The following is a 22,954-nucleotide window of genomic DNA, read 5'->3' on the forward strand; positions in this document are numbered from 1 at the left end:
AAGCAATTAAGTACTGAGCATGTATTTGACCTCTAAAAATTCACAGAGTTTTCTGCAAATACTACTTAATTTTACCTTAAGGCATTAGCTTTCCCTCTCACGTTAGCCCTGAGCAATGTAGAATTTCATGCCTATAAAGTATTCTTTGCAGGCATTTAGAAGCCTCACAGAATTTGGATTCAAATTTAAAATTATTACACAAAAAAGCAGGCATGCTTTTCTCCCAGGTTAAGTATGGCTTAATTGCTAGAATGAGTAGAAATAGCTTGATTGTTGACATGGCCTTTAATACAGGATAAAAACTATTTAATAGTGCCATAAGCTTATTTTGAAAGGGTATTAGGAATCTTGTGTTCTTAAGCTTTACCTACATTTTGTGATAACACTAAAGTCTCAAATACTAGTGTATTCCATAAACTCTGCAATTCAAGAACTGCAAAAAATGTTTGCATAGGAATGTCTGTGATGGGTGTTGCATCAGGAAAATTTGTGCTCTGACAAAATGAAAATAGTGTAAACTAGATTCTTTTGCCATCTTGCCCTTCCTCAGTTCTTGTGGTAGTCATCTTCTGTCTGCATTTCCTTCCCTTGTAATGAACAGAAAAAATAGGTACATTTAGGATACCGTATGATTAACTCCAAGTTCATGGAAACGTTTATATACACTTTTGCATTTTGACTTCTAGTGTGCATAAATTAATTTGGCAAACAATATGCCCCAATCTAACATAGCAAGGGGAGTCCTTTGTGGTGTTTCAAATAATTGTTGATATCTGAGCTGTGTGCATGCTGTTTAATTTAGATAAGAGGACTTAAAACTGCACTGAAGGAAAAGTGTTGATTAGTTTTATTTTGTATTGCTTTGAAGTTATGATCCATAGTAGTTTCTATTATTCTATAAAATGGACCAAGTAGGGTAATTAACACTTAATACCATCTGTTCCCAGAATGCTTTCAGAATGCATTAATGTTATCCCACAAATTCTGGGCAACACTGTCAAGATACCAGTGAAGTCCTTCATACCCCTCTTGACTGCTCTTTTAAACACTATCTAAATACATTTTTTCAGTTTAGATTCTACCTACTCCATCCCACTTGAAGCATTACTGGTTTGTTCAAATGTTTGACCGACTTGCTGTCTTAGCCATGTAGCTCTGAAGTCAAGCAGAAGGTACAACAGGCTGGCAGGTTAGAGTAACTTATTCAGAGGCATACACATTCATTAGGTGACAATACTTCACCAGAAGCATCTAGGTAGGCTGTTGCCTACAAAAGCTTATGCCTCTGAATGAGTTAGTCTTCAAGGTGCCACCCTACACTACCTTATTGTGCTGTTTCTAATGCAAGCAGCTCCCAAAAACTTGAAAATGAGTTAGCTGCAGTTTATCTAATTCAGCTCATTTATTTTAGCTGCAGCCAATTCATTTTAGAAGCATCAAAGAAGAATCCCCTTCACAACTGCAACAACTAGCCCTGAAAGCCAAATTCTACACTGGAACATTCACAGTTCACTTTCATCTCAAAAGGAATATGGAGAGTGAAGACAGATTGGCAGCTTATTGGGTTAAAAAAAATATTTAAACAGACATTTTAGTTTTTCAACCCAACTTCTCACTTTATAAAGGAACTGCACTGATACTGCTCCAACTGCAAGGACAGACTCAGTCTTTTCAGAGAAACTGCATTACTAGAAGTATTGTATGCTACTGCATGCTTTGAACTGATTTACTCTCCTCACTTTTGATTTAAGATCTAGCCTCCTTTGCTTTAAGCAATCTAGCAAAATGCCTAGAGGTAGTGTTAGAAGTATTCATGCCCTGGTACCAATACATCCATCTGTATGTTTCAGATGAACTCTCTGGTAAAGGCTTATAAGCCTAACTGATTTAGGAGTTTGTAAGTCCCGCCTTAAGTCCAATTTTACTCTGTCAGTCGGTTACCCCTATACTGCCATACATACCCTTTAAGTTACCATATACATGAAGTACAAACATTACTACATCAGAAATTTACCTAAGGTAGGGATGCTGTGCAGTGGTTAGAGCACATGACTGGAAATAGTCCAGGTTCCATTCTTGGCTCTGCCACTGACTTGCGGTATGACCTCAGGCAAGTCACTTTACTGCTCAGTTTTCCCATCTGTAAAATGGGGAAAATACTTCTTACCTACCTCACAAGGGTGCTGTAAGAGTTAATGTTTGTGATATCACTTAGCTCTTTGGATGAAAGGTTATGCAAATATACAAGATGAATATGAAGAATTTTAGAATCATGATCCAAAAACTTTGGCATCCAAACTTGAAACCTTTACAGTTATTGACAAATCTATGATACTTAGAAAGGTGAGGACAATAAGCAAACAGATTGAAGCCAATTTATGAAGGGACTTTACAATGACTAAGTTTAAAGAACAGAAAACCAAGCTGAATCTAGAGATATGCTATAGTGAGCAAATAAGCCTCTTTTACATGGACTAGTCTATCATAAGAAAATCTCTGAAGCTCTAGAGAAACAAAGCAGAGGAACCAATATATTTTTCTTCATTTTTTCTTCTGACCTAAAATATTCTGTTCACAGGATTTTGCATGTGCAGGCTGATAAGCCGTCCACATCAGTTCTTTCCAAGAAAGATGCTTTCCTCAGTAAAGTTTACACAAGGAAATGAAAGGCAATTTAAAATTGCATTTTATAACTTATCACATCAAAAGGTGGTGAAGCACTGAGGAAGTCAGCACACTTTCAGAAGCCCTTGTGAAAAAAGCCTCCCAAAATGCATGCCTGTTCTATAGTAAATATTTCCAGGAAAAATCACCAGAAATTGTAAGGCACTTTCTTACAGGCAAGTGTGACGTGTCAAAGTTATACAGAATGCACACACATGTTGATAGGAATAGGAAATGCACTTTGTATTTTCTTATGAAAAAAAGTTTACTCTTGCTAGTATGGAAATTGGCTAAAAAGCTAAAGCTCACAAAAAACCCAAACACATCAGGTAAGAGGTTCAGTGATAATATCCAATTAAAGGAAAACCCACAAAACAATACTTCTGTTCTCAGTCACCCAGAAGTACATAAATTAGGTATTTTAACTCGTGTTCTGGAGCCCAAGTCTCTAAATTCTTTTGGTTCAAGGGGCAATTTTATCCTGAAGGTTCACATGTGGATAGAATATGCAGGTTTAATAGACTTTTTGGTGTTTAGAAAATTTGGAAGAAGTGTGCATGTTGTCATAGTTAGCTGACTGACTAGCTCACTAAATCCTGCGTGTCTACACAAAGAAAACACACTTATGATTTCCTTATGCTTAACTATAGTTCTATTAGTGGAGGTCAGTGAACATGCACATCATACCTACCAGGTCTTTCATTATCAGCAAAATTTTAAAAAGCTTAAACAGCTGGTAAAGAAAAGAGAAATGAACTGTATTCAGCAGGCTGGAGAACGGCTGGAGTCTGAATACTCTGGAAGTGAGTCAAAGCTTAGTTTAATATTAAATTCAACCAAAGTTCTCTGCTGCTTATAGCTATTCCTTTGCTATTTATCTTCACCAATTCTGCTTCCTTTTCTTATAGCTTTCTTCATCTGTTTATAGGCCATACTGTTTACTTTTCACCATCTTTCACCTAGTCTCAAACTTTTCTTGGAATTGTTTTGCCAAAGGCTTTAACCAGTGTCCTCCACACCATTTCAAATATGCCAGTTTTAAAAAGTTTGTGCTTAAATTTAAAATATGTCTTATTATTTGAATATCCGGCACCAAGAAAGTCTTTGTAAAGCTGTTTCCCCCAAAAGATGGAAGAAATCTTTAGTCACTGCTCTTTCATCTCAAAGTCCTTTATAACCATTGCCCAACCAAATCCTCGTTAAGTTCTGCACTCCAATTTCTACTTGCATTTTCTTTTCCCTTCCCTTTCATATGCCACTTACACTTCTCCTTGCTGAGTTTATTTTAAAAGCATTCCAACAAGTTTCTCCATTTTATTAATAAAAAAAGTCAGACTAGGCTGTGGAGTATGCCACTCCTGGGAGTGCAGCTACACAACAGTGAATCTTGAGCCAATTTAGAATTCTTACCTCCCCATGTACCTCCTACTTGTGGCGCAGTGGATATAGGATGTACAGGTGGATGAAAAGTTGGCTGCATATCAAGCAGATCATTTGGCAGCTTTGATGTGCTAGAGACAAATTAGGACAACAGTTTGAACTATATCAAATAGTTTGATACAAAAGGCAACGGCAACATTATTGTAGATATTGTCAACTACTACAAACAGATTCATTCAGTCAGGGACATGATTAGACATTTTGAACAAAAGCTCACTAAAACTTAAAAATTCTGTGGGGAATAGCCTCTGGATGGCTACACTAAGCTAGTCTCTCTGCCATGCCACCCCTGCCCTCCCCCGCCACTGGGCCACTCCAAAGCAGGTGAACCTAGTGGGTCTGACCAACCATTCTTCCACCCTCTTCAGATCCTGATATCAAGTTGTAGACATGGTATACCTGTACATCATTAATTACAGCTTCCAAAATACCCTAACGAACTACAGGTTGCTTGTGGTAGTTCTAAAATTTGGGCAGGAACTAGGCTGGCACAGAACCCATCCTCAATTAGAAGCTACAGACAGCTCTGAAGTCCACTCCCACCATGGACCTGAACTTCCTGGGGCACAGCTGAGAGTCTGGATCAGGGATCTAGCACTCATTAAGAAGCTTTAAGAAAGTTTCAGTAAATACTCTGCCCAGAAGTTACTAGCATCAGCAGTGTTGCTGCCTAAAAAGCAATCTAAACTATTAATTAAAAAACAGAAGCAAAGGCCAAGCAGCAACCCACTGAGGGAAGAAAAGCCTTTGAATATCAGATAGAAATGGAGGAAAGGAACTCATCACAGAAACTCTTTAAAAAGACAAGTAAATGCTTTCAACAGAGCAGAACAGATTTTACGTTTAGACCTTTGCAAAACAAAGCACTGCATCCCTCCAGGGCTTTAAGGGCACACTGAGGTATGTGGGTGTATTTTGTTCTGCAATTATGCAACAAATATTATTTATTTCTTTAAAATGTTAGTAAGAAATACAGGGGAACAGAATAACTTGAAACTCTGAACAAAGAATAAATCACTTAAATTTGTTATATGCAAATAGTTGTGTGCTACATACACATTTGTGGTTTTTCTTCACCCAGTTATAAACAAAAAGGTTCACTTTCCAGATTTAAAAAAACTCTTATACATATGGTATTAACACCAAAAAAGTTAAATTTCCTGTGAACTGAACTGGTCTACCACAGTCACTGTTCAACTTGCAGGACTGTTAAAGGTCCTTCCCTGTATAACTTTTAGTGCATACTGAAATGTGCTGCATCAGCAGGTTTTGTAGTTTGGTAAGAATAGTGCCGGTTACAAACAAAACCCTAAATTTAGAATCCCTGAAATATTCAGCTTCCAGTGATCTCCATTAACCTATCCATGCATAGGAGTGCAGATTTAGCTCTGCTTAATGGCCAGATATCAATTACAGACTTTTTTGGGATCTCTCATCAGCCTACTGCTCCCTGTTGACTAGGAAAAACATCAAAAGGAAAAGAAAACCAAGAAGAGATGAGAAAACAAGCAAGATTTGACTCAGGAGCTATTTGTTTGTGTGTACTCCCTCTCTGCAATGGACAAAGGAAAGACTCTACAGAATCATTGTTATCTACATTTTAAAAATTAAAATACAAGCCAAAATAGATTACATCATTTATCAACTTTTCAACTGCATTTGTCTTTTCCAAGCATAGCAGTTCTGACTGCTTGAATAGCTTTGTGAGATTTCTGGGTTTCAGATAACTGAATGAGCGCGCAAATATTTGGGTATCCATACAGCTACATCTAGTTATTCTAAAAATGCCTTGTCTTTAGCAAGCTACAGAAGTGCCACACATTTACATTTCTACCTACAACCCTTACAGTTAGTGATAAAACTTCAGCTGTTGTTTTCTGCAACTCCAAATGTACTGTTTGATATATGCATTTGCTATATGGTTGGTGTCCCATAAATAGTATCCTATAAATTGTTATCTACTAGGAAACAAGCCCATCGCAAGGCAGACCATTTTTGAAGGACAGTAGATACTGGAAAGGAAGTATACAAGTTCTTATGTGAGCTCCACAAGGACAGTTTTTTGGATTCAAGTCCAAAATGAAAAATGCTTTTAGAAGACTATTCCCTACTTTCCACTTCACAGTGCTACACAATATGGCACTATTCATTTGATTTTTCTGTGCAAAGGAAGTTGAGAACTAAGCAGAAATGAGGGTATGTAAGGCCAAGATTAGCATGCACTCAGTAATCCAGAACGCAAAAGCTTGCACTGTTGCACTAACTATCAGGAATTCTTCTGTATTAATACACCAGGCACCCACCTGCATTTCAACTTGCAGTCTAGAAGGGCCACATAGGAAAACAGCATGCTATAGCAATAGCATGCTGCGTACACTTAAAAAAAAAAAAAAAAGTGTAGCCAAGTGGAACGTTAAAAGGTAAGCACCATCCTTGGCAGCCTCCAATATGAATTATAGGATTTTTCTAACCTATTTGGCAAGGTGCTTTGGGACAGGACAATTTTGCAGCATTGAGTACAAAACCAGCTCCTATATTAATAAAGCCAGTTGCAAATATTGTCAGCAGCTTTTTTTTGCATCAGAAACTAAATCTGGAGAGGGAAGAATCATTCTACATATACTTAGGCGCGATTGATGCACTCTAGCTAAAATTATTTCTTTCAACATGCAATTGGAGCAGTTGGATGACCCCCAGCTGGAGTTGGCTTGAAAGCAGAGTTACTCTAGAAGCATACCTGTTTGAACTGGGGGTAGAAAAAATATCAATGGCTGGTGTAGTCATTAAGCTTCCTGCTGCAGTTGACACAGGAGAAGCTGCTGTTGTTAAAGAGGTATGAGGTTTCTTTGCAAGTTCTTTTAGACGTTGTTCCTGTTGGAAAATTGAGCTGGCATAAGAAATCCAGAAACAAGATTTGTTTATAGGGCACAGAGGTACATAAGAAAAAAAACTGCCTAGAGAATTTTTACTCACTGCATACATCAGCGCATTTTTTTGTTGGTTTGTTTTGAGGTTTTTGTTGTTGTTTTTTTTAAAATACACACACACATTCTTTGTATACATAGAAAGATAAACATCTATAAAGAATAAGAGGATGTTCCATATCTTTGAAACACAAGTTAATTGATAAGCCAATATACAAAAAGAATACTATGCAATCCCTACAGTTCTTGAAAATGTAATACTAGCTAGCAAGTAAAATGCTATACATCATTTGAGGATTCTAACAATTTAAGAAGGTGCAGATATTAGTAACATATTTACTTGATTCTAAAATGAAGCTTTCCCCTCATTTAACATGGTGGAGGGAGGGTCCCTTGACTTAAAATCAAATGCCAGGGAACAGGGGCAGCAGCTGCTGCAGCTCCAGCTCCACCCCTGCACAGATTTAGTGTCATAGCTGCTGCCCGCCCTGCCCCTGCATCCCGCCATCTCCCTGCAGCATCTACCCCCCTGTCCCTGCTGATCCTCCACCTGCCCCTCTCCCTCCCCCCTTGCCTTTCCTCTGTCAGCAGGCTATAAGCACACTGCAGCCTAGGGTCTTAAGCCTAACTTGTAGAAGCAGCACTCACAGGAAAGGCAGAGGTGGCAGAGAGCAAGCTGCTTGACCTCCCCCACACCACCTATAGCCCCCACTGCTCTGCCCCCCCTCCAGTGATGGGGGTATAAATTAAAGATGGCCCACCTGTAATTAGGTTCTTTACATGAAAAAAGTATAACCAGTCTATACATTTTCCATACATAGAACCTAATTATTGGTGGTGAAGGGTCTTACATTCAGGATTATCTTAAAATTTGAGAAACAGTACATAGTTAAATAATCAACCTTACTACTGGATAAGACGACATGCTTACCTTTAAAGCTTTTAAACGAGCCTGTTCTTCCTCTAACGCCGCTTGCTTTTCCCTTTCATCTACTTTAGTGAGAGACAGGCCAGTACTTGCAAGGGAAGAGACTGCATTGGAAAGGGTAGTAGCCCTAGAGTAATTGGACAAAGGGAGGGAAAAACTGGCTGTTCATGCACGACATGGGATGGGAACACTCGATTAAAAGATGCTTTGCTTGCTTCTCAGATCATTTACAGAATGTGCATTTTTAAGCCAATAACATACTTGTTGCTGACTCTTGTAAACTGTTTTGTAAGTGGTTTTTGGTGATATCTTTTATTGGACCAACAATAGTAGGAAGAGTTGTTAGATAAGAATTTGGGTGCAAAAGTGATCTGAAGTAATTTCACATGAGTTCATGCTTGTAGTTTTGTTCTGTTTCTCTGCTAAATTGTAAACTGAATTTTCACAGATCTGATGTGCACATTTTGTACACACATAAGAAAGTTTTAATACCTTAGGTACTATTTGTAAGTAAATACACTTTGAACAAAATTCAAAATTTTAACATAAACCAGATATTAAAATGAGTCTTTGGCTGGAAACAGACACTGCCCAATAAAGAGAATCAACTGTGTTCCAGCACAATTGATCCACTTTAAAAATCGGGTGAAACATTGCCCCTTGTCCCACCCCTTATGATGCAATCCTAGGGGCAATGTGATCTCCTTGGTTTGCCCTCTAGCTGTCTCCTTGCTGAATGGAGAGGTCAGGCTGAGCACAGAAATGCTTTCCCCTACTCAACCAGACTCACTTCTGTGATTGCTGGGGACTGGTCTGACTGAGTAGGGAATCCCGATGTTCCCCACATATGGAAAAGCACCCCAGATGCCTTGGTATATGTATTGTTTTATTTTGTTTTTTTTAATTTGATGACAAGTTGAGAAATAATGCAAAGAAAGTGATATGTACAAGTAACATATAAGACTAAACATGTTACATTGTGTTTGTATACCACACTTTTCCCCACAAAAAAAATTAGCCTTTGAACATCAAGGTGAGTTTGAGTGGGGCAGCTGATTTTCTGCCCAGGATAGGCAGCAGAGAAATGAGGTAAGATAGCTGTTGCTGATTTTAATTCTATTCCCTCCAGTAGCCACAAGGCAGCAGGGGCAGAACCCAGCAGGAACAGGATGCAGTTGCACTCTGTTTTGCTTCCTGCTCCACCCGAAGTTTAAAACCAACTATGTGGCAGCAGCAGTGGCATTTCTATTCAGGAAGTCAGTTGACTTCATGGCTCATTATAATTTATCTCCTTTCAGTTCAATCTTCACTCTATGGGTGTTAACCTTCTCACCTTTTTAAACAGTCTTGATGTTCCACTAATCAAAGTATCCTTTCTTCAGCAATGTCTGTTAGTAGAAGAGACCAGGAGTAACTATTTCACTGCCCTGCACACTATTTTTAAGCTCTTTGGACTTCATGGATAGGTCTAGAATTTCAGTCATTGTCAGCAGCTAGTTTCAGCTTTTGTTTGAGTGGCCAACAGCTACTAACAGTTCAGCTGCAAAAGGGTTAATACTGTACTTCCTGGCTGTGCAGAAGAGAGTGAGGGAGCTGGAGATTATACTCTGTCCCTGCCTTCCCAAAGAACAAGGGCATGCAGTACAAGGGAAGACAGTTTAATGTTTAATTTAAATTAGGAGCTCTCCTCAGTACTGTGGTATTTATCATAGGTTTTGCATGACCTGCTCATGATTTTATATCCAGAAAAAGAACCATGTTTTATTAAGTGTTTAAATAGTGAACAGCCACAGATATTAAAGTCTTTAAGGTATGCCTGCATGTTGAGTACATTTCAATATCTAATAGTGCAACCTAGATAAGGGTAGCTTTCCAAGCAATAAGCACCATGAGTTCCACAGCATTTACTTAAGTTCTATCATTACATGTAATGTAAAGACACTTTTCCAACAAGTTATAAAAGCCACTCACAACATGCAGAGGGCCTGTTTCTGTACTGCGGCAGCAATGTCATGTTTATGGCATCGTTTAGAAGAAAGGGATTCTAAAGTAACCCATCTATCAGTTGTGTAACAGTAATAGTATACATACCTGCTTGCAGCTGTGGAGTCTTTGATTTTCTTCCCTTCCAAAGAGGCTAAATGTTGTTCCAAAGCATCAAGAAGACTGCTTGGTGCCTGCAAGAGAGCAGTGAAGGAATAGATGTGAAAGATCCAAAACAAAAAACAGACAACAGCTGAAAGAAGCAGTTAATACCCTATTCCCACAGTGCTTGAAAGTATAAATCGAGGGGAAGTAGAAGTGTCTAAAAAAACCAAACAAAGAAAAAACCCCATAAAGTAATGCTAAAATTTCACTTTCAGTAGAGAAATCATTGAGCAAAGCATTTAAAGCATCAGGCAACACAGTATTCACCATCTTCCTTTGGTAGTGTTATTGGTCATGATGGTTCATTATCAAAAACTACTGAATGAAAATGTGAAAAAAGTGAACAGTAAGAAAAGGCACAAAGAAAAAGTTGAGTAGTCACATTTCAAAGGACACTAAATACAGGAAGCTGGACCAAATCTGAAGCATGCGTATCCTCTGCAAGTCATCATAAAGACTTAACTAACATTTTGAAGCCTTCTGCTAGAAAACTGCCACATTGCTAAATTTTAAACTATTTGCAACTGCTCCATTCTCCAAGTCCACACAGTCAGATCAGTTTATCATGCTTTTAAACAGCTTTTAAAAAGCTAAGGATTGTGTTTAAAACTTGCATATTTAATTGTTTGACTTACATCTCTTGAAAGCAGAAAATAAAATTGAGTTTAAAACAGAATCCTTAACTTAAAAGCAGAACTGATGTACAGAATATAAGTCAACAGTAAACAACTTAAATTCTTATGTATTAGTATCCTGAGCACTGGAGAACACTAGTCTATAAAGAGGTGCCACTCTGCCTGCCTAGGAATTAGAATTAAAACTTAAATCATGAACAGACAACTTATGCAAAAAAGCATAAATGAAAGACACAATGCCAAGTTTTTCTGATTATGCAATCTAGAAACCAACATGCCACGCACTGACACATGCATACTTTATCTACCTGAGAAAGATCTGGAATGTCTCCTCTGTCAATTCCAACTTGCTGCAATAAAATAAATACAATGAGCTTCAGAACCATCTTTCTGATTGAACATTAAAGTCTTATAAGCAAAGAGAAATCATGTTAAAGTGAAATAATACAGGAAAAGCAAAAGCCATGTGCAATTGTGGTTCGGCCTGTAATGAGATTAATTTGGTTGTATAAAAACTGAAACCAGTTGTTTATTAAAATGTACATGCGGTTGTAATGAAGTTGGAATAAAAATTCTCAGGGTTTAACAGTGGTTTGGTTAAGCCCTTCCATTAAGGTCCACAAGAAAAGGTTTTGAGAAAGCCAGGAAGTTCAAGACTGAGATACCAGGGAGTCTCATCTCTCAAAGTAGTCTATGGAATTTGTGCACTACTCACATACAGCACAGCTGGAAAGAAATCAACTAATGGAACTGACATAACCTATTTGTCTCTTGAAGATTACAATGTACTCTACATGATATATTAAATGGACATCTTTTACTTTAAGAGCTGGCACTTCTGCCATACAACCATGATGGCAAGGGTTACCTCTGCAACTTTGAGGAACTCTGAAATCCTTGTCATTCTAGTGAGAAACTTCTTATAAATGTCAAGACCTTCTTTGCACTGGTTCTTTTTCATGTCAAAGTATTTTTCTGTAAAAGGGAAAAATACTCAAATCACATAAGACATTAAGCATACAGCATATGCTTTCCGTTTCAAATGTATACAAGTAACAGCTGTGACTTAATACAGAAAGATATCCAAAGACTTGTTTCTCCTGTCTTGTTCATTGTGGAAGTTGCTATGAAAGCCTTGGTTCAATCAGGGATGGAAAACAAGTCAGTCAGTCAACTCTCAGTCAATGTTTGTACATTCTTTCATCCTGTACAAACTAATGATTTTTAAAAAAACAACTTGATTGCTGGAGAGATGCAGCCTAAGGTGTTTAACAATTCACTTTTCAGATAAGTGTATGAAAGGAACATGAGGGTCAAAACTATACAGCTACCCTGAAATACCTGGTCGTAAGTGGGACTGTCAGGTTGGAGGCAAAGTAGAGGTGCACCACAAACAAAAATCAGAGATGCATGAACTTTTGTAAGCAACAGTTGATATCAGATACTCTTAAGATCTGATTCTACCACCTGCCTAACTTCAGACTAATGTGGCTCAACTACCACTCTCTGCACATAGTTGCAGGCTGTTTAGTGGCAACTCTAACAAGGGACACTTACTCTTCCTTCCAAGATCTAAAAATAGGAAAGACAGAACTACTATAGTTTATTAATACTGTATGTTGGCATTGTTACTGGGAAATTCACTGTAGGAACGCCCAGACTATAAAAGTTAGAACCAAAAGGCTAAATTACAAGAAAAGCAAAAACTCTTTAAGACTGCAGTGTAAACGAGTGTCAATTTCGCCATCTGATTCTGCACCATAGTTCTATGGGACAAGCTGAAACAATATTTCCATGCTTAAAAAAAAGCAAGAGGAAATTGCTTATTTCTCTGGACCTTTAAGGATACTTAGTGGTAAAAAGCCTTGAAAAATGAAGACTAAAGTGTTATTTTATTTATGTTCAATGTTTTGGTGCTCTTAAGACACAAGTACAGTCTTTTTTCCTGAAATTAAAGTAAAGTAAAGTACAAATAGCTTACTGAAACAAGAAGTACTGCAATACTGCAGAACAGAAATATTTACCCAGCAGGTTAATAATTCCTTCATTATATGCTGCAAAGAGTCTGATGGCATCTTTGAAGAGAAGCATGAAGGCAGCATTAATTACACCATTTGTAAGCTCATTGCTATTGACCTAGTGATATTAGAAAAAAGAAAAAAAAATATATGTGTTTAACTGCACTGGACTCAACTTACCAGAAAAAAAAACTCAGATAAGTTCCAACATTATTCACTTGTGAAATCAGTGAAACAATTCATATTTTATTAATAGCCAGCTGAATAGAGGATCAGCAGAGGCCAAACTAAATAAAGTCTGCCCACCAAAATACATGACTAACAGACATTGCAGATCAAGACAGCAGAACTGAAAAAATTCAGTAATGTGTTTTAAAACCTCTTTAACTGCCTGCACTACTTATCAACTCAACACGACTCACTGGATATGGTCACTTCATGATTTATGCACCAAGTGGAAGATATTTTTTGCTATTCAAACCAAGCATATTAGGAGTAGTTAAAATATTGTATCATCAGGTTTCACAGTGAACTCTGTAAAGGAAAAAATCCCACCCTTTTACTTGATGGTATGACTGATGGGTAAAACAATTAAACTTACATTGAAATCAAGAAGCGCATCCATCTGATTTTGTATAATTGGTACAGTTTTGAGAAGTTTTTCTGTGTTCATTGTTCTCATGACTCCATCAGCCCTATAATACAAACACAAGTAAAAAATTCCCCAATTGAATTTTCAAAAATAATTTCTACTGAAATGAAGTACAAGAATGGATCAAAACAGTAGTTACAGTTCAACAAAGAAGGTAGACATGTGATATTTAATGTTGTATGGCCAAAGAGCTGTAAGAATAGACATCAGAAAAACATTTCATGGCCAGAAAGTAGTACTCATGATGGAAGCTTCAAAAACTGATCTGTTCCAAGACTCAGAGAATTCTTAACACCAAAATGTAATGGTTTTCGGTGTGTGCAATTCATTAGGCGACTACATAAACATTACTGGCTTTATAAAAATTTGCTTCAAAAAACAAAATAATTCAAGTATCTGGAAGAGTCTTCTCAAAAGTATTAAGTATTTCTAAAAAATTACTTACACTTCTCTCTCATCATTTAAAGTTCTGTTTCAATATTGCTTAAAATAAACACATTATATAAAATGCATTAGTTAAGTGTATCAGCATCTTTTAAAAAGTTCTCTTTAAATGTCAGAACTAAAAAACACGCTGGTATCTTGCAACTGAAAGAACACTGAAATCAAGTCTTACAATTAGATTTAATTATGTACCAATTAATACTTGTAGCTTTATTTTTAACTAGAGTATCATTGTTATTTGGGATTATTTAACTGGTGGATGCTTCAAAAAGATATCCAAAAAATGCATAGGTTGAGAGAAAAAAGGCTAATTCAGGGAGAAAGAACAATGAACACAAGCCATTTATAAGAAAAAACTGCTCTCTCTGTTACTCACTAACATCATAAAAAAAAAAGTGAAGATAAAAATTTTAAGTGCCTTGATACTGAAGTCTAAATTTCTACTTCAAACTTTTAACTTGCAAATTAAATTCATAGTCTTCTAGTCTCTGCAGGGAAAAAAAAAAAGCTGCTTAGGATCACTATAGCTGAAGAAGCCAAATGGGAAAAAGTAACCCAAACTGGAAGATTAATATATTGCTTCATATTAGAATTCTGAACCAGTAGATGTGCAGGGATTTGTGATGAGGCCTGAGTATAAGCCTATCTTATAGAAGGGGAAGGCGAGGGCACCATAAGGACTGGAATCTTTTCTATCCTTCAAGCTTTTTAAACTACTAAAGGCACTAATGAATGTGACTGGGGGGGAGAAGGAGTCATAGCTAAGAGGTCTTGGGGTGACCCAACAATCCTATGGAGAACCCAAAAGGGATATGGCATGGAAGTTGCAGAAAACTATGAATAAATGCATTTCAGAAATCTAGCTACTGTAGGTTGAGGAAATAGAGCATGCCATGGACAAGAGGTCAATGCACTGACATGGTTTTCAGATGCATCCCTAGGGAACAAATATCAAAGTTCTAATTAGAATATTAACTAGTCCTGAAACAAGTGCCACTGAAGTAGCAGTTATCAGGCAAAGCAGTCAGTGCTGAAAAATTCCATTTAGCTTTATAAAAGATGATCTAGCTGAAGCTTTCCTGTGTTGGTGTAAGAAGGGTCCTACCTTCAGCCAAGCCATTTCTTTTAGCTAGTGTCAGCCAGCCAGTACTCAGGCTCTTGGCTATGACGACACTGGGTACAAGTGCAGGATCTGGCAACTGTGTAGTGACCCTGCTGAGCAGAGAAGGCAAAAAGCTAGTGGGGCCTATATTGAGAGAGTCACCAGGTCGTATGCCACAAGCACCTGGCCCATTACAGAACTATCAACTTGTGATGTCACATCTCATTTCAATTTTCTTCGGCATCATGAGTGCCAAGACAGGAAAATGAGTTCTGGCATGCAAGGGATAGGAAAGGTATCTGCTAGCAAGACTCTAGAGTCCCCTCTAGATTAGGGATGTAAAAAAATTAAACTTAATAATTTAACCAGTATGTGCAGTAACAACTGGTTAGTTTACTAGTTCTCCTTTGGCTCAGCATCTGTGCAGTCTGGCAGGGAAGGGTGGGGGGGAGGAACTGCCCTGGCAGGAATCAGAAGGCAGCAGGGTATGCAGAAGTGAGGGAGAGAGGAGCAAAGAAGGAAGAGGGACTAGTACTCAAAGCTCAAGAGGAAGGCGGCCTCATGACTTATAGTTAAGCAGTTAGCTGCTGGTTCACAGCCCTCTAAGGGCACAGCTTCAGGTGGGCTGTGTTGTCTGGCTGGACTTGACGACTCTTCCCCAAAGTTAAATCTCTAGGATCAACTCCCAGCAGCAGCCATGTCCAAGCTACTGTGTTATCAGTTAATTGTTTAACCAATATTACAGGTGGTTAAACAAATATTTTTAGATGACATTTACATTGCTACTCTAGACCAGGTTTGACCAACCTTAGGTATATTTTATGGACGTCTCCACTTACAAAAGTTGTCCTGCAACACTATTCTACATAGCTCTATCCTTGACCGATTACTCAAGTTGTCTGAAAACTTCGAGTCATCTGCTAGCAAGGCCTCAACACCTGAAAGATGAATGGCAGTAAGGAATACATTAAGTCTGATACTGAATGACCTCCTGATATAGCATAGATGATGCCTGTTTGCAGACAAATGTATAGCTGTCATGTTGCCTGTCAGCACTTGAATGTTAAATTCCTGCTTCTCTTAGAAATCTTGGTTGCCACAGGAATGGCCATGATTTCCAGACCACGCAAGTCTAGGCAAGCTTCTTAAGGGAGCCAAAGGCCTTGAATAGGGACAGAAGTTACATAAACCAATTTAACTGATCAGAAACACCCCCTTTCCCTGCTCAAACTTATGGCTGGCTGTGACTGTGGACTTAAAATTCCAGAGGCATCTGGAAGCAGCCCCTGCCTGTGCTTGGAAGCAGGAAGAGTCCTGCTGCTCAGAGTCTGGACTGCGAGTCCCAGAGATCTCAGGCAGCAGGAAGAGGAAGTGAACACACAGCCCATGTCATGCTTTAACACCTCCCAGCTCCTGGCCTGAGCCACTGCAGGTATGTGACTACATTTCCTGCATCAAAATTAAATGCATGTCCAGTTATTTCTCAGTTTAATCTCTACAGCAAAGGCTGAATCAATTCAGCCTTGGGCTTTTTGACTGTCTGTACTTAGCCCTTGTGTACAAAGGTGATTTAGACATGCCCTGCACTTGCCACCTGCCTCTGCACTTTCATTTACAGGAAAGTCTGTTAGTGCACCTCAAGTAGGTCTTACCATGAGCTTGAGGAAAGCTTCTTGCAAAAACCATGCACATGCTTATTACACATCTCTTGGGCAGATGCATTCATTTTCAGCTACCCTTTCATGGGCTGTATGCCAAGCCTGACAAGCTTTCACCCAGACACAAAACCACATGTCTAAGTAGTACAAAATATAGTTTTCTATGCCGTTGGATGAGTGTGAAGTTGATTGATAGAAATCCACAATATAGTCTGGAATCTCTTACGATAAAAAGTTTTCAGGTTAGTGAGAAACTAAACCAAGGAAAATCTACTTAATAAGGTCAATGGGGTTTAAAGTAAACTAGCTACATAATCATACTAAGTTGCAAAAGGGCAAATGGGCGCTGCCTGGGTTCCGTCTTTCTGCCATCCGTGGTGAAAAGGATCTGAAGACAAGGTAGGCCCACTCTACCCTTCATGTCCTTGGACAAGGTGGAAGGTATGAGGACATCCATGACAACTGACCCTACTACCCAATCTCACGTCCATGAGAAGGATGAACACCAACATGGACAATTACTGGAGGTCTGCTTTAGTTCACTGGTTTAGCCATTACATTATGGCTGGCAGAAAGACTGACTAGCTGCTTTAGATGCAGCTTCCATGAAAGCTACTCTGCCTCTATTTAAAAAAATGGAGTGGACAGTTCTACCCTGCTCCAAGAAGAAGCCATATACATGTATGTGTACGTATGTACTTGAAGCCATACACATTTCAAGACCAGATACTCGTACAAATCACTTTCAGAAAGGACGAAGAACAGAAGAAGGTAAAAAGGATGTTTACCCACACCTTTTCCAAATGAACTGTATAGAGAGACTCCAAGGCTGCCAAACTGTAGGACTGTAAGACAGCTTTGTATGTGTTATGGAACACCTTTTTTGCCATAATTAGGATCTTTACAAACTGCTACACAGGCAGTTTTCCATTATTTTTTCTTTTAACACTATTCCACAAAAAGCTTCTGAAGTAACACATTAGCTGGCAAAGATAACAGCAGACAGCAAAGTCTTTTTCAGTCCTATGTACCATCTATCTAATGGCATAGGAAAGATTCAAGAACACTGTCATTCACTTACACTAATGTTTTTAGTGCATGAATCATGGAATATAAACCAACACCCACATAAACCCTGAACATTAAATGTTCAAATACAACTCATTAGCATGCTTTGCAACACAGATCTTTAAGGTAAGGAAAAACTGCAGCTCTTACCCTCTTTTTACTTTTGTAAAATCAAAAGCCACTTGTCTGTAAGAAACTGCTTTTTCATTCAGATACCTACTATACCTTCTGATAAATGTGGACATGTCATATCCTAAGAAAGAGGAAAAAAGGTTTCAGCAACTTATTCTTCTGCTTTTTTAATTAATAAAAAGTTCTGACCATGGAGCAAGATGCACATGATTGTTTTTTGTCCACAGCTTTCCCTTAAAATTTGTTTTATACCACTCATCTCAAAAGGATTATAAGACTGCCCTCAATTCTGTGAGAAAAATTATACATTTTCTGTTAAGAGCTGTATATTTTATAACATGCACCTTGCTGCATATACCTAAATTTCTCCCCCAAATATCTCATGCAAGCAATTTAGTCTTCTTGACCACCCTAAGCAATTATTTTCCCAGAAGCGGAGTAAGCATTCTTATACAAAGTTTTTGGATATTAAGAAACATAAAACAATTCTTTACATAGACATCATGCAGTGTTGCTAGTCCAATGAGTAAGTTTCCAGAACCAATACCACAGTCCATATTTACTCCTTTTAAATTAGAAAAAAGGGCCAATGCCATTGATGTTTATGCCTATACAAGGGTGCAGGGGCACCTAAAATTGATAAAAATGCTTCCTTGTGGACACAGGAAGAGAAGTTCTACTCTTGGCTCTTTTCTCAAAAAAAGGAAGTAGGAGACCCAAATCTTTAAAAGTCTAAAGAAGATCTGTCCCTATAATTCTATACTACTACCTTGAAAATTAAGTTGCAACTTGATGCCCGTGCCAAGTCCCATTTACTATGAAGCCAGAATATGCAGATTTTACTACAATTAACAAATTGGAACAGCTACATAACAATTGGTAGATGCCCCCACAACACTGTCCACAAGAAAATTTAGCAGCTTTAAGGACTGTTCCATACAGGAATTGAATCACACTGAACTGCAGAAAAAGATTACCACACAGGGACCAATAGTCATTGGGATCCAACATCAAATTTGTTATATTTACTTTGCAAAAAGTTCTTGGCTCAAGACAGAAAAATCTACTTTTACAAACTGCCAAAGACTATCATTCTGAAAAACTATTCACCTGTTAAAATGCATTACTTGGGCAGCAAGTGGAATTTTCCAAGACTGAATCCAATCATTGGCTAATTAATAAATTAAAATGCAGTTTCATGTATGCAGCAATGTTTAAGTTCTTTGGTACAAAAAAATATATCTTCAATCTAATCACATCAGGTGGTGAAATAAACCATCTCTTCCCTGTAAGCTCACAAAGTGCCCAACAGAACAGGCTTCCAGTTAGCCTGGACATTATGCCCTACTGTAGCAACCATTGAGTTGCTTTCTTTCTTGTTTGAAAGCACTTCTGAACTAGGAACTGATCCATTTTTTGTATATTTATTCATAATTAATCCTACAAAAGCAAACAAATGCTAGGTGAGCACATTTAAGAAAATTTAAGTACTACCAAAAAATTCTTGCTTTCGCTAACCCCAACAAGCTTCAAAAACAGTCTCCAACATTAAAGTTTTCATGCACCAAGTCAACATTTTACCTTGTATGCTATTCAGTTTCTATTAGTAGCTAATACCATATGCATCAATATTCAGAGCCATTAGGAATAAAATGACTAAGATTCAAGACATTCCTGGTTTCTCTCCCCGACAAAAGTTAATGTTTATGGTAGTCTGTCTTAGAATATAGCAGTGAGCTAAACTATACATGGCATGCCATAAGAGAACTGCATGTGAAGCTGATGTGCATTTAACTGTTGAAGCAATTTTCACAAGTTACAGATCCAGCTGTAGAAAAGCATTTTTTTTTTTTTTTTAAATGTACACAGAATGAAGTCACCTTACCTTGCAACCCACTTTTGTCTAGGAAATTGCTCAAGTTAAACAATGTGTTCCTGGAAGCTAGATACTGGATAAAACGCTAGAGGAAGGGAAGAAATGTTGAATAATTTAATAAGATATTGCCAAGTTGCAATTTTACATAAGTACACACTCACTGTTTTGTTACTAGGTTGGTAAAGCCCAATGTTGAGTGTATTTGGTTCAACTCATATTTACCCTCAAACCTATTTGAAAAAAAATAATTCAAAACTGTTCAAGGGCAAGAACATCCTGACTGTACCATTTTTAATGTTAAAGTGTCAAATTAAAATATTTGGCTATCTTGATGGATATAATTAAAATAAAGGCTTCTGTGACTGAAGGTATCTATCTTGTGCAACTACAGACTTCTACAGGCAGAAAACTTAAGTTTTATAATTTTCATTACACACACTGAACTACATTTTAAAATTTAAGCCATCTGAGCCTTTAAGCCAAATTTGCCTTAAGAAAATGTGTGGCAACTTCTAAATCAATGGTCCATGACTGCTAGCCATCTCAAGAAAAATGACATGTTGCATGACATGTACAGGAGGCAGGATATATCTTGAATGCACGTTTAAATTTATACATTAGAAAGGTTCTTGAATTTGTTGTAAAGAAGAATCATTCAACTATAGGTTTTGAATACATTTGTTAAATAAAAAAACAAAAAACACAGTTTTCTGTACTTAACATAGCTGTATTGAAACATAACTGTATTAGACAGTCAGGTAAATGTTTTAAAATTTAACCTAACTATAGAGCAGAGGTTCCCAACCACCAGGCCATGGCCCGGTACCAAGCTGCGGCAGGTTGGCTGCTGGGTTGTGGCACAAGCGCTTGGCTCAGACCCCAGCCTGTTTGCCTGGGTCAGCAGCTTCCAGGGTTAAAGCTGCATGGTGGGGCAACCCCAGGAGGGAGGCAGCCAGCTCTGTGCACCCTGTTTTACTCCTGCCAGGCTGCAGTATAAAAAAGGTTGGGAACCACTTCCGTAGAGAGAACACTGATATCAGTTTTCTTAGATACAGATCTGCTCAGCACTTCGAAAATCTGAAAGAGTACACATTAAGCCACAAACAATAATTCTGCAGTCAGCAATACACTAGAGCAGACTAGGATTTTAGGATAAAAATTATATTTTTCAAATGCTTGCAGGATGCTCTACACCAGTGGTCTTCAACCTTTAAGTAGGAGATCACCTTTGGCATTTAAAAGCAACTCAAGGTCTACCATGCACCACTGCCACCGCCTCCCCAGCAGGTAAGTCTGTGGGGAGGGAAGGCCAGGGGGGACAAATAGAGGGAGAAAGAATTTGGGGGTGCACCTCTGCAACAGGCAAGTTCTACCCAGCTGGGGCCCCACTCAACTTACCCCTGCACCTGCCTCTGTGGCACCATCCCTCACCACAGGGGACTCAATCTAGCCCCCACCTCTTTCTTCCCCCACAGACTGACCTGCTGGGCTGGGGCATAAGCATGCATGCACTTGGGCACTCAGCCCCCTACATCAGCCTCGGATTGACTCCAAGAGGCTCCGTGACCACTGCTCTACACAAACTTCTAGAAGTTAACTGAACTTGTTGTTTTTCCTAAAAAGAATCTGATTTTTAGTTTTCATATTTTACTTATTTCCAGCTGAAAGAGGGTCCATCCTAAGAGGAATATTGTTAGCCCACAATCTTTTTATACAGCCTGGACTAACCAAATTAGTATGGCATTAAAGTGACCACATTGACTCTTGAAGTTAAACCTTCAAATTGAAAGAAAAAAAAGCACTTGCATATAGACAGTGTTAAATTCCTGTTAGGACTTTTAAATTAAGTGTTCTAGGTATCCAGTATTTATGTAGCTGAACAACTGCTCAAATTCTCAGAAGAAATATCCTAGAAATGATGCAGTTGAATGTGGGTAGTAAAATCAGGCCAAATTTAAGTGTTTTTCATACAATTGAAGTGTCTAATGATTGTATGAGCAGTTTGCCCCCTGGTGGCTAATTCTAGCTTCAAACAAAAGGTCCTTTAAGTCTACAGCTGAGCCCCATCTATATTCATTCCACTTGGCCACAACCAAATTCTAACAATGTTTTGTGCCAGGGACACAAACACATACAACAATGCTTCCTTCTGCACTGACACACTCATGCTTACTGTTCCAATAAAATAGGATCCCTTTCCACATAAATTGATAATAAAGTATCATATCCACCTAAAAATATATTTATGTTCTGGCTGCTTTGGTATTTAAGGACCTTAAGCTCTGGGTAGAGAGAAATGCATTATACAAAAAAAAAATAGTCTGAGTCTTTAGAACTCTAAAGCAGTGTGTCAAAATTATTCTCAAGAATGATTATTACTTAAAACATTTGCATTACCTCATTTCCGTACACCATTAAATGATGAGTTGTGATGAGAGACTTGAAGACTACCACCCAGCTACTGTTTGTAGTTCTTTCAAACAAGCTGTCTGCCAGCTGTGGAATATTCACATTCATCTCATTTGTGCACTGGATTAAGTCTGTAATACACAGAGGATGGTTTGCTCTTTTAATATTTCATTTAGTGCTACAGAAAGTTTCACATAATACATACAGGCTCAGTCCACAGAATGAAAAGATGGAAATGTACACTTCCAATTCTTTTTTTTTTTTTTTTAATTTATGGCCCACCGAGAACTCATGAGCTGCATATTTTAGTCACTGGAAAATTTCATTCATGCACAGAATATACACAGAAGGCAAGATAAAAGTTGTGCATTAGAAGTAAACTGAATCAGAGATCTGTTCAAGACTATATACACTATGAATAAAGCAGAGCAAGCTTTTCCATGCTACTTTTTCTTATACCTCAACCTTATTGTAAAGAGCCTTTTTTTTTTTTTTTTTAAATGATTAAGATGGTTATTCACTTTCCAAGCCCTTCCATCTTTTGCCTTTACTTATACTGTTAAAATACCAATTAAAAATTAACTGCTATCAATTTGGTCACAAATATCCATCTTCTAGAAACTAAAACAATCTATAGTATTCACACAGATTGCTGAAGAGTCATGTAATGGTAACTTTGGGTTAGTGACAAAAAGCCAAAGAACTAGTGGCCTGGATATGAAAAGTCTTGCATAGCAATGTAGTAGGGCTGGAATGATGTTCTAAGCCAGAATGGTCCAGAAAATACAGGAAGTGAGGTTTTGTAGGTTTGCAGGGGGGTTTTTTGTTTGTTTTGTTTGGGGGGGGGGGGGGGGGG

General features: G+C 38.0%; 1 protein-coding gene across 9 annotated transcripts in view; it reads right to left on the reverse strand.

Moving 5' to 3' along the window:
- Positions 1-22,954, reverse strand: part of PICALM (phosphatidylinositol binding clathrin assembly protein) — a 123,874-nt gene that overhangs the window by 40,449 nt on the left and 60,471 nt on the right. For all 9 annotated transcript variants that reach the window (XM_019524581.1, XM_019524580.1, XM_019524574.1 and 6 more), the window contains exons 2-12: positions 22,087-22,229; positions 19,699-19,774; positions 17,832-17,934; positions 13,359-13,452; positions 12,764-12,875; positions 11,608-11,714; positions 11,048-11,089; positions 10,048-10,133; positions 7,960-8,083; positions 6,842-6,975; positions 4,075-4,175 (exon numbers count right to left, since the gene is read on the reverse strand). In XM_019524581.1, coding sequence (XP_019380126.1) covers positions 4,075-4,175; positions 6,842-6,975; positions 7,960-8,083; positions 10,048-10,133; positions 11,048-11,089; positions 11,608-11,714; positions 12,764-12,875; positions 13,359-13,452; positions 17,832-17,934; positions 19,699-19,774; positions 22,087-22,229 — 1,122 coding nt within the window. The remainder of the gene's footprint in view (positions 1-4,074; positions 4,176-6,841; positions 6,976-7,959; positions 8,084-10,047; positions 10,134-11,047; positions 11,090-11,607; positions 11,715-12,763; positions 12,876-13,358; positions 13,453-17,831; positions 17,935-19,698; positions 19,775-22,086; positions 22,230-22,954) is intronic.

This window comes from Gavialis gangeticus, unplaced genomic scaffold, assembly GCF_001723915.1.
Source record: "Gavialis gangeticus isolate Ggan-Ray unplaced genomic scaffold, GavGan_comp1, whole genome shotgun sequence".
Lineage (NCBI taxonomy): Eukaryota > Metazoa > Chordata > Crocodylia > Gavialidae > Gavialis > Gavialis gangeticus.